Source organism: Camelus bactrianus, chromosome 7 (assembly GCF_048773025.1).
Source record: "Camelus bactrianus isolate YW-2024 breed Bactrian camel chromosome 7, ASM4877302v1, whole genome shotgun sequence".
Lineage (NCBI taxonomy): Eukaryota > Metazoa > Chordata > Mammalia > Artiodactyla > Camelidae > Camelus > Camelus bactrianus.
In genome coordinates, this window is record NC_133545.1 from 76778087 (window position 1) to 76790625 (window position 12539).

The 12539-nt window shown below is 45.6% G+C and overlaps 1 protein-coding gene across 1 annotated transcript in view; it reads left to right on the forward strand.

Annotated features, from left to right (window-relative positions):
* The window catches only part of CDHR3 (cadherin related family member 3), a 63235-nt gene that overhangs the window by 18438 nt on the left and 32258 nt on the right, over nucleotides 1–12539 (forward strand). Inside the window, exons 5-6 of the mRNA XM_074366619.1 lie at nucleotides 10337–10431; nucleotides 11192–11296. Coding sequence (XP_074222720.1) covers nucleotides 10337–10431; nucleotides 11192–11296 — 200 coding nt within the window. The remainder of the gene's footprint in view (nucleotides 1–10336; nucleotides 10432–11191; nucleotides 11297–12539) is intronic.

Sequence of the window (12539 nt, forward strand, 5' to 3'; positions counted from 1 at the left end):
CTCAGTGGGGCGGCTCTGGGCAGTGGTGGGAGGAATCCGATGTCCACCGGCAACACAGAGCACCAGGGAGGTGGGGATGGGTAAGGGGGCTCTGGAGAGACAGCCCATGGTGGAGCCATGGTTCTGTGTGATCTTGGACAAGTTCTTAACCTCTCTGAGCTTCAATCTCTTCATCTGTAAAATGAAAAAATAGTAAAATAGCACCTACCACACAGCAGGGAGATTGCAAGTATTAGATAATGCATGTGAAGCCACTTACACAGTGCCCGGCACACCGAAATTGCTCAGTGTTTTTTAATTCTCAGGTGCAAAAAATCCAACTATATTATTTTAAAAATAAACATAAAATGTGTACTTCAAAGGCAGGCATTAACACTTTCTTTTCAAGAGAGGCCAAGCTACTTGGAGCCAAGTTTAAAAATAATTAAAAGGGAGTCCCAGGAATTTCAAAGAAAAGGTGGAATTCCAGAGAAAAGCAGGAGATTGGGTCTTGGAGCACATGGTTCAGTCTGAGACAACTGATCTCTCTTCTCTCCTTTTTAATCATTTCCCTTAAGGGAGCTGAAAGTGGAGCTCTTGTAACCACCAACCCTCAGGCCAAGAAGCCTCTTAGCTTATCTCTGGGCAAGGATGCCTGGGCTCCTAGCTCTGCTCACCAACAGGCCGTGTGCACCCACCGCAGCTGGGCAGCCCAGGTTGGAGAGAAAAAACCCAAAGCTAATGCTACCTGACTAACCTTGCAGTGGGCAACGCTCCTGCAAACTCACCTTACGGAGCAGAGAATACTCGAAATACGACACTTGGGGAATTGGCAACACCAGAAAGCTGTCTCTGCATTTGCTGCCTGATGTGCAGCTCCCATGAGACTACTTTCTCCAATAGGAGGAAGTGAGCTTTGGGAATGAACTCCAGGACCAATATGATATGATCTAAAGGATTTGCAACAAAGCTGTTTTAAGATTATTGGACACATCTTAAGTTAGGGAATAGTTCGTTATCATACGAGGATCATACTTCTGTCAAACAAATAACCCATTTATTCATCCAGGATTCTATTTGCATGAATAAGCAATTAATATGCGAACAGTGGATCCCTACCATGCACTAAGAGTAATACTAGATGCTTTAAATGCATGCTTATTAATAACGCTTGTTATATAAGTTACAAAATCTGTTTGTCTGAAAGTAACAGAACACTTAACCACAGTGGTGAATGTGGATTTTTTTTTTCTTCCCTAACAAGAAGTCCAGAGGCAGCAGGCAAGCAGTCCACAGCTGGTGCAGCTGCTACCATCAGAAACCTGGGCTCTTTCTATCTTTCTGCTCTTCCATCCAGCTTTGACCTGTTTTTGTTTTCCTCATGATTACAAAGTGGCTGCTCTACCTCCAGGCTTTACCTCTAACTTCCAGGCAGGAAGAAGAAAAAAAGAAAGCAGGAAGGGGTACAGGATAAAGGGGCAGGCCAACCCAGTTTATCCTCTTTTTGGTGGGAAAACAAAGACCCTCCTGGAAGCCCTACCCAGGGGTCTTTTGCTTACTTCTTATTGGCCAGAACTGTGTCCTATGGTCACTGTTGCTTGGTGGTGACTAGGGGAAAAGGGATTTTGGATGGCGATTAAGTCAGCAACCCAAAGCATAGTACGTCACTTAAACACTTCATTCATTTCAACATTCACTAAGAATCTACCATGTGCCAGGTTTTCTATTAGATTCTTTGGATACAAAAATGAGTAAGAAGCATCTTTGTACCTCAAGAAACTTATAGTCTGCAAGGGAGACATTCATGCCTACACCAAATAATTATAATTCAATAAGATCTTTACTATAAAGTTAGTACAAGATGCAATGGGGGCAGAGTGGAAGGCATCTCAGCTTTGAAGAAAAATATTTATTTTTAAATCTCCATTTTTAATGTATCTTTCCAAAATTATGCATAAGGAACAAGGTCATGGCGCCTTCAAAAACACCTCGTGAGTCAGGTCATTACGCTTTCAGACGAAGGGAAGCAGCCCAGGTGGGGAGCAAATACAGCAGGTGTTGCTCCCTTAAAAGAAAATGTAATGCCATCGAAAGATGGCAGAGAGCAGCCTCAGGGGTTTGGAATCTGGAACCAGGCCGGGGGTGGGGGTGTCCCGACTGCAGCTTCTGCAGCTTGTTCAGAAGTTGTTTGCGGACGGGCACTTCAAGTTGCAGCAGAAAGCATTAATGAAGTATTTAACACCTGTGCTGGGACTACCAGCTGCACAGAAAGTTGACAGCCAGGCTGCAAGAGCAGTGAACAGAATCTAGAGGGAAAGTTTCTCAGGCTAGCAAAAGGTACTAACAGTTCGGGAAGTAACATGCCATGGCCTTTGTACATGGACATTTTATTCAGTCCACTTGGGGGTACCAAATGATATATTTTGCTTCATACAAGGAGAAAGGAGATGGGTTAATTTGCTATTGACCAAATCTGTGCTTCTCAACCTTGGCTGTAAACTGAAACCACCAGAGGAACTTTGAAGGACTCAGAGATCTGGGTCCCCCACCCCCGCAAAGAGTCTGATGTGTTTGGCCTGGGGTGTGGCCCCGGCATCAGGTTTTTAAAGTCCCTGTGTGATCTCTTGAGCAGCTAGGGTTGAGAATTGCTGTTTTTTTTTTTAATTGAAGTATAGTTGATGTACAATATTACATAAGTTACAGGTGTACAATATAGTGATTCACAATTTTTAGAGGCTATACTCCATTTATTGTTATAAAATTTTGCCTATTTCCCCAGTGTTGTACAATATATCACTGTAGCTTATTTTATACATAATAGTTTGTACCTCTTAACTCCCTACCCCTGTGTTACCCTTCTCCCTTCTCTCTCCCCACTGGTAACCACTAGTTCATTCTCTATATCCGTGAGTCTGCTTCTTTTTTGTTCTATTTTATTCTGTTAGTTTGTTGTATTTTTTAGATTCCACATATAAACGATATCATCTGGTGTTTGTCTTTCTCTGTCTCACTTATGTCATTGCTTTAAGACACCGTTCCCCATACTTTCCAGGTCTCCTTGGAGTTTTGGATTCTGTGGGTCTGGGATAGGCCTGGGAATCTGCATATTTGCCAGATACCTGGGGTGATCTGTTTGGTCAGAAAGGCTGGGAACACTGGTTTATGAGTGTTTCTTAGAGGACATCCAGGCCTCTGCCTGAGAACATACCTAAGATGCCCCCCAAAAATGCCAATTCCTGGACTCTGCAGTAGAATACTGAATTGGAACTCAAACTTTCCAGGTGATTCTGATGCACTCTGCCCTTTGAGAACCGCTGACCTGAACAAAGAAGCAGAGACTTTAAGAAAACACCAAAGTATGTACAGGAAGCCACCTAGGCTTGGTTTGTGTCTACCTGGGTGGGGGGCGGGTATTTCTAGGAGTCACCTTGCTCATGGCAGCAACTGGAGGAAGAAGGATGAATATATACATGTATAAATGGATCACTATGCTATACCCTAGAAAGTCACACAACATTGTAAATCGACTATACTTCAATAAATAGACAAATTTTTATAATAGCTTTAGGACATCTCCAGAACCCCCAACTCCTTTACAACAACAAAGCCTCCCACCCTTATCCAGCTTCGTAAAGTGAAACTGTATCTGTCACAGATTAAAATTGGGGCTAATGCAGAAGCCGCTGGTATTTGCTCCCTCCCTGTGAAAGACATTTTTAAAGCACATGGTTGTATATTGTTTGGACCCATGGTGCTCCATAGAACTGGACCATGAGCCAGAAATGAGTGCTGCATATGTAACGTTAAATGTTTGACTAGCCAATTAAAAAGGTAAAACAAAACAGGTGGAATTCATTTTAATATAGTTCAACTCAGTATATGCAAGCTATTATCATTTTGATGTATAAGCAACATAAAAACGATGAATGAGATATTTGACATCCTTTTTTCATAGTAAGTCTTCGGACTTGGGAGTTTTTCACACTGACAGCTCATCTCCTTTTGGACCAGCCAGGGTGCAAATGGTCCACAGACACAGGTGCCTGTGGCTGGTGGCTTCTGTGTTGGACGTGTGGCTGAGGCCAGCATCCGCTCCGCTACCCCTGCATCCTCTGTGTTGTGATGGGTGCAGGTGGAGCAGGCTCAGATGCAAGCATTGGGACACAAAGACGTGCAGGATGGTCTGTATGTGAATAATTATACTTACTGGCATTTCTTCCCTCCCCTTCCCCACCTCCTGAAGGAGGCTCTATGGGATTCCCCCAACCCACCCTCCCCTATCCCAGCCCGTCTGCTTGGAAATAGCCACCATGACTGTAGCAAAGCCTCCTTGGAGACTCTAAGGACGTTAATCAGTTTCGCAGCTGGAGGCAAAGTGATCTAGTGCAGCAATTCCTCCATTCAGGTGCTTTCTCTTGGCCTTTCCATTAGGGAAGAACTTTTTTTAAAAGTGAAATGTGCTTTGTCTTCACCAGGACAGACAAAGGATGAAATTCAAAGACCAATAACCTTGCTACCAGCTGGGCTACCAGGAGGGCAACAGGGGAAGTAATTTTCTCTCAGCTTCCGTCTTGCTCATGGCTGGGAGAAGTGGCAGGACTTTGAATCTTCCCAGGAGTAAAGTGATCGTCCTGTGCTGGTCTTGACTGGCTGGGACTTTTCAGGTCCCTTGATCAACTCCCTATTTCATGGTGAGGGCAGGAACTCAGGTCCTTCTCTGGGCCAGGTAATGCCAATGAGAACCAAGGGATCTTCACCCAACTCCTGCTCATTCCCTACTACCCTGTTATGGCAAATTGTCTTTGGTGTCTTGCCCCTTTCTTTCCTGAGTGATGAAGCCTTCCCTGTTCCCCATGCACCTCCACTCCCAACCACAGGTGCACCTGCGTGCACACGTGCACACACACACACACACACACGCTCCCTGTTCGCCGACCCCCCTACATCTGCCTAACTTAGGAGTCACCACCAGAAGTCTTTGCAAAATGCTTTCTACTCCAGGTTCTTATGAAAATGCTCAAGAAAGGAAAAAGCAGTGATACTGGACAATTCCCAATCCAAATACACCACTAGTGATGACTATTCATATGTTGGGAGAGACACTTTCTCAAACAGAAGGGGATAATTGTCCTTAACATTAGTGAAGAACAAAGACCCAAAGAACAGGACCCAGTCTGATTACAGATAAAGACTGACAGAACACAAGAGGATAGGATCTGCAACTTCACCAGTAGAGGATTGCATATCTATGGCATTTTGCATTTATAAATGTGGCTCTTCTTAAATGCTGGACAGGGTGTGGAGAAAAGGGAACCCTCCTACACTGCTGGTGGGAAAGAAAATTGGTACAGCCACTATGGAAAGCAGTATGGAGGTTCCTTAAAAAATTAAAAATAGAATTACCAACATGATCCAGCAATCCCACTCCTGGGCATATATCTGGAGAAAATTCTAATTCAACAAGATACATGCACTGCAATGTTCACAGCAGCACTATATACAATAGCCAAGACATGGAAGCAACCTAAATGTCCATTGAAAGATGAATGGATAAAGAAGATGTGGTATATATACACAATGCAATACTACTCAGCCATAAAAAAGCAGAAAATAATGCCATTTGCAGCAACAAGGATGGACCTAGAGATGATCATACTTCACTTCACAAGTGAATAAGTCAGAGAAAGACAAATATCATATAATATCACTTATATGTAGAATCTAAAATATGATACAAATAAACTTATTTACAAAACAGAAACAAGACTCACAGACATAGAAAACAAACTTACAGTTACCAAATGGGAAAAGGTTAGGGGGAAGGACAAATTAGGAGTTTGGGATTACCAGGTACAAAATACTATATACAACATAGATAAATAACAAGATCCTACTGTACAGCACAGGGAACTATATTCAATACCTTGTAATAAACTATAATGGAAACTAATATGAAAAAGAATATATATATATAACTGAATCACTTTGCTATACGACAGAAACTAACCCATTGTAAATCAACTATCCTTCAATTTAAAAAATAATATAAATGTGGCTCTTCTTAAAAACAAATACCTATAACCCATCTAGCTCACTCATGTAACAATACATACACAAGCCGAGCACAGGCAAGTTAATGGTTTACAGTAGGGTTTTTTTTTGATAGTAGTTGTTTTTTCAGTCCTAGGTGCCTTTCACACCCCATCCCCGTCTCCTACTTCTGAGCTGGTTTGGGGTGGAAAGGGGGAAAGAGAGGAACTGAGGCTTTGATAAAATATTCAGCTTACACTGAAAAATAATAGGACCATGGTGTCATATTTATAACTTGCTCAGGCCAGATTGGAAGATGCTGTGGTGTCTGGGCCCTCTCGGTGGGCTGGGAGGTGTGCTCTCAGTGGCTTGTAGAGTCACTGGCACTGCCTGGACTTGTAAGGAATAAGGGTCCTTCCATCCCTCTAGAAACTTGGCCCCTAGAAGTTGACTGCTCTGTTCCTACAACCTGGGAGGCTGAATTCTTGCTGCTTGATTCCAAGGCAGGCTGCAAACCAGCACAGGTTGAATCATTATTCGCACGTGACTCTGACTACAGTGGGGAGCCGGCTGGAGGTGGTGGGCCCTCCCTGGGGAGCCTGACATTCCAGGAAACTGGGCCAGCTCCCTAGCAGCCTCCTCTCTCCCGGCACCAATGGCGCAATAAAGGATGAATGGAGCAGGAAGCCGCCACCCTGAAGCTCTATGTTCCTGAGCAAAACGTAGCTGCCAAGAGGCTGCAAATAGAGAAACCTGGGGTGGTGTTAAAGGAATATTCCCAGTGGGGAGGCTGGAGCGCTTGTCTGACAAGCATTTGTTCACCGCATTCATCTGATTACTCAGGACTTTTCTTAGTCAGTCCTGGAGCAGAGAGGGGTGGCCATTGCTTTTCATTCTATTTAATTTCTGTTTTCCAAGAATGAATATCAAGGGAGCAGCTTTGATTAAACAAGCCTTTAAAAAGGCGAGAGAATGCCAGGTTTTACAAAAAGCTTTGCTGAGTCTCTGGCAAATGGCCACATGACACAAGATTTTTGTCTATGGATATTATCTCCTTTCTGAGTACAAAACTGCTATTCCCATTAACACAAGCTCGTAGGCTCAGGGATAAGGGAAATTAGCCTGGCTCTGAAAGAAAAAGAAAAATCAGGATTCCAGGAAATCAGCCTCTTAATAAAAATTTAAAAGAAATTCCCCATGTTCCAATTCTACAGTTCTTTGCCCTTTCTGTCTGCTGCTGTTTCTTTTTTCTTGCTTGCTGAGACTGTAGGCAGAGCTGGGGAAGGTTTCATAACCACGTCTAGCATTACCAGATCAAAACAGATTTTTTAAAAAGGTTGGCAAGATTGTTGATGTTGCCTTTTGTTTTAAGATTCTTTAAGGTGGGAACACACTCGTCTCAGATGGGAAATGGGCGAGAAGAAAGCCCCAGTATTTAACACTGAACAAACCCTTATTGAGCATCTACTATGTGTTAGGCATAAGGATACAGCAGTGAGTAAAATGAAGCCCTTTTCCTTCACAATCTAACTGGACAGTAGTCGTTAACACATACGGAGGGCTTACCACTGCTAGGCACTCTTCTAGAACTCGACATGCTCACCCCATGGGGCCCTGTTACTCCTCTTTGTTGCACAAGTTCTCACAGCTGGAAAGTGGGGGAACCAGGACTTGGATTCAGCAGTCGAGCTCCAGAACCACCACACTTCACTCAACTGCCCCCATTTGTGACTCTTGTTCCAGATGGGTCTAAGAGTCCTCCTTCTCTGCTCCTATCATATCCTATAGTTATCCCTCCTGGAGCACCTGTCCCCCATCTCCTTTGTACGTTCCTCCAGTTGACCCTCATCTTTTGGAGACCAGGGCTGTCTCTCATCTCTGTATCCCAAGATTTTCTACTGTTTGGGACCAACTGGATCTGGGGACCTATCTTCTAGAGCATTTCAAAACACAGAGGGAAAGGCTTCCGGATTCAGGTGTATATAGTAAATGCCCCCAGGGGTCTATCAACCCTGCCATTCCCGTCCATCCAGCTCGGGCCTCTGATCTGTGGATGTGGGAGGATTCTCTCACAGAGCCAGAACAGCTCTGTGTGCTCCAGTTTCAGGCCCAGGCAGTGAGCTGGAGAGTTGGTGGGGCGCTTGGGATTTAAACATCACACCTTTGAGCGCTGCCAAGTTGCTCATACAATTTGGGGAGGGGGGAGAAGGGTGCTTTTTGGTATTGCCCAAATATTTCTTCTAAAAAATCAGTTGAGAGCATCTAAGTGACCAGCAAGAAAGACTTAGGAAAATAAGCCCTTACAGTAGAATGTCATGTCATCATTACCCAACCAGACTGTGAAGTAAGATTTAAGAACATGGGCAAATTCTCAAGCTATAAATAAAAAGGACAAAATACTACAATTTTGCTTAGAACACCACCTCAATTTTTTGGAGGGTGTATGTTTGCATAGAAAAGAACAGAAGGCTATTCATGAAAATGGAGAGATTTTACAGGTGACTAATATTGAGTTTCTTTTTTATACTTTTCTATCTTTCACAATTTTTGTGTTAAAATATGTTCATTACAACTAGAAATATGTTATTAAATAATAAACAGAAAGTAAACACTTTTAAAAAATGGTTTAAAAATCTTATATTGGCCCCAAAGGAAAGCTTTCATCTATTTTCTGTGTATTCTCTCTTCTCCATGGGGAGCCCAGCTGCCATCACAACACAGCAAATCACTGGGTTGGAAAGCTTGGCTGGCGTTTCCTTTGATTCTAGACTTCAGGGGCTGTGGCTCTGTTGCAAAACCTCCACTTATGATCTGATCCAGAGATCATCCCTCATCCCAGTGGGAAATAATGAAACCTGCTACTCTTAAAGCCCTTTGGAATAAATGGCTATAAATACGTAAGCCTCACGTGTGGCTGCAGCACTTCGCATTTTACGGCGTGCATTCTAATTTAATACTCACGATAACACAGAGGAGCCGTTGGTGGTCTCATCTCTAAATTACAGGCAAGGAAGGGACTTGTCCCAGGTCCTGAGGTGAGACCCAGAACTGGGACTCAGCTCTCCTGATCCAGGGCCGTCCCTTGCTTCTTGACTCCATCATGGGAGCCCAGAAGCAATCCTGTTGGGTACCTGTGGATGGATAGGGCTGGGCCTCCTCTGGGCCGGCCCTCAGTGGGTTGTGCAAATAAGCCTGTGTTCCCATTAGAGCAAGTGATGTTGGGCAAGAGGTCCACAAGAGAGCTGGGCTGGGCACTGGAACCAAGGAGGACAAAGACTCTCAACTCTCCAAGATATGTGAAGACTTGACCAGAGGACACGACCCTGAGATCAGATGTTAAAGAGCTCTTCTGTATCCCCAAACCAGCTCCAACTTGAAAGTTAGGCCCCGCTAAGTTTCCTTCTCTTTCACACGTTTCTCTTTCCCTTTCCCTTTCATCATTTCAATGAGTGATGCTTGTGAATATTTTTGCACCCCGTTATATCCTGAGTTCTTTTCAGAGAAGAGACCGACTTGTATTTGCTTTAGGACTGTCCTATTTCCTAATGCATGGGAGCTGTGTTGAAACAGTGTTAGTTAAAGCCAAGACATAGAAGCAAAGCTTGAAGTTGTCCTAGGACACAGAAGTGAGAATACAGTGACAAAAATAAGGAGACTGAACTTATAAGCAGGGGATCATTCTGTAATTGAACGATCCAGTGACCAGCTTCTCAGGGTGCGGCTGATCAGAGTCAGAGGCTCAGACCAACTGATTCAGAACCTTCTTGAATCAAGAACCATGAGGTCCAAGAACTGCCAATTTGGGTCTCATCCTGCTACATCAAAAATATTCCACGGAGTGGGGGTTGAACAAAAATGTTCCACGGAGGGCGGGGTTAAGCCAAGATGGTGGAGTAGAGAGAATTACAGCTCATCCTCTCCCACAAATACACCAAGAATTACATCTGCAAACCCACTGAATCGCACAGAACACCTACTGAACTCTTGCAGAGTGTCTCTCACTTTGAAATACAGGAGGATTCTCACAAAATCCAATAAACAACAAGTTTATACTGTATAGCACAGGGAACTCTATTCAATATCTTGTAGTAACTTATGGTGAAAAAGAATATGAAAAGGAATATATGTATGTTCATGTACGAGTGAAGCATTGTGCTGTATGCCAGAAATTGACACAACATTGTAAACTGACTATACGTCAATAAAAACAGACATATAAAAAAATGTTCCATGGGGCCATGGATATAAAATGGGACCCGAACAAACTGATCTCCTGGGAAAAGATGCATGGATCTGCTCAGTTTTATTTTTTCCCCTTGTTTTTTAGTATTTCCTGATTTCTCCTTCAAACAGTTTCAGAGTATCTGCTAATGGAACTCTCTCCTCCACGACAGAATTTGACTTTGAAGCTGGACACAGCAGGTAGCTTTTGCCGATGACCTGGCTTGAAGTACCTTTTACCTGAGGGTCAGGGAGCAGGCGGAGTGCAGCCTGAGGGCAGCTGGGGAGGCCCTGAGAGGTCTGTGCTCTAGGATTCTGCCTGACTGCTAGGGTTAGAGGACAGTGAGCTCCAAAGAGGAACAGGGAGAAAAGCAATTATCTGGGAGGCCTTCTTCCCTGTCTGAAATATTCATCTCCGGATCACAACAACGAAGACGTGGGAGAGGGCCCCGAAGCATCTGGAGGACAGCCTCAGAGGCAGCCTTCAGAGCTGTTTGCCCACATCAGAGCAGAAGGGCGGAGGCGAGCAGGCCTCTGAGGAAAGAGGGGAGGAGAGGCTGAGGTTCAACCCAGGTTTGGCTCTGAGCTCTTCACTGGATGTGAGACCAGGACTAGTTTCTTAATCCACGGCAGCCTGTGTTTCCTTCCATGGGTGTACTGGGTACTTTGCAGGGATAGCGTGGGGAAGGTCAGGGGTAGAATGCAACCCGGTAGGCAGGGAAGAGATGATGGCCATGAATGATAACTCCGGGATGAGGAGTAGAGGGTGGGTGTTAGGGACGGGAAAGGAGGGGGCACTCAGCAGGTCTGACTCTGCAGGGGCAGATGGAGGGGCAGATGGAGGGGGATGGCCAGAAAGGGGACAGATGCTTTCCTCCCTCCCTCCACCCCATTCCGCCCCCCTCAATGTGAGGTAGTGTCAGCAAAGCCTGACTCCCTGACTTGGGGTGTTTCCTGACAGTTACCATCTCATCGTGGAAGTCAGAGACAGCCAAGGGCTCCAAGCCTCCACGGCGCTCCAGGTGAACATTGTGAACATCAACGATGAGATCCCTCGCTTCACCAGGTAGGCCTGAGGGCACAGGAGGCTCCATGGGCCAGGGGCACCATTGCACTTAAGCAGCCGCACCTCGTCAGACACACTTCACACCAGACAGAGGGATGCCCTTTGCCCCGGCCTGGAGCAGAGCTAAGAGGCTCCAGATCTTCAGTGTCCTTTATCCCCTCTGGACTTACATCTCCCCCGTCTGCTCCCCCTGCACTGACGCCCCACATCCATGTGTACCACGGGATTCTGGGTGTGGTGGGGGCCAGACATGACGGGTACAAGGCTTGCCACTGGGCGTGCAGAAGGTAGATATATCCTACATGATAGAGTGCTTACTGCTAGAACAGCAGAATCCTAGAGCGCATCGTCAGTCAAGACCCCATGAAGCCCACCCTCAGAATGTCCTCCTCTCCAACTGAGAAGAAGGCTGTTTCCATGGTGCCTAAGGGGTCTGCCCACTGCTGGGTGCTCTAAGTTCCTTCCTGCTGTAGCGGATCCAGAAAGATCTGGTCTGTCCTACAGCCAGAAGAGGTGAGGGAGGCAAGTGAATCTGGGGGCGGCAGCCGTGGGAATGTGCCCAGCTTCAGCCCAGGCACAAACAGGAGACCAGAGCCTGTCACAGACAGGGACTCAGAGCAGGAGCTGGGATTCTGAGTTAGCATATAGCCCTGCCAGCTGCCTGGCTCACTGGCTACAAGACTCTGCCTGCCCAGCGGTGGAGCTGGGCTCAGGAGCCAGCCACGAGGAAATTGGTAAAATCTCCTGCCTGAGGGTTAACAGCTGTGAATAAATTCAGCTCAGGAGACTCCACCAAAAAAGCCACTGGGCCCCAGAACTGTGTAGAATGCTTGCAAAAGTATTCTGAGACTGGTAGGTATTAAGGCCACCCCCTTCACAGACTAACCTGGTAGACTTTTGGCATAATCGTGACACTTCTGGACATGATCACAGTTGACAGCTCAGTTGCTGGGTGTCAACATGGGAGGCACTGGCCACAGAGACGTGCCCACAAAATGCTTCCCATCCACGCCTTCGCCAGGTTAAGCTCAGAGGGGTGACGTTGGGCATTTCTGCTGAGCAGCTCCCCCAGGAGCACAGCCCAACCATTTATAAATAGTCGTGACATCCCAGTCTGGATGTGGACTCAAGTATTGGCCAGCTCAGCGATGCGGATTCATCAGGAATCCCCAGAGGAAGGAGATGGCTGTGGGCTGGAGCTAACATGTTCTGCAATGCCCTCCCCACCTCCGCAGTCTGTGAG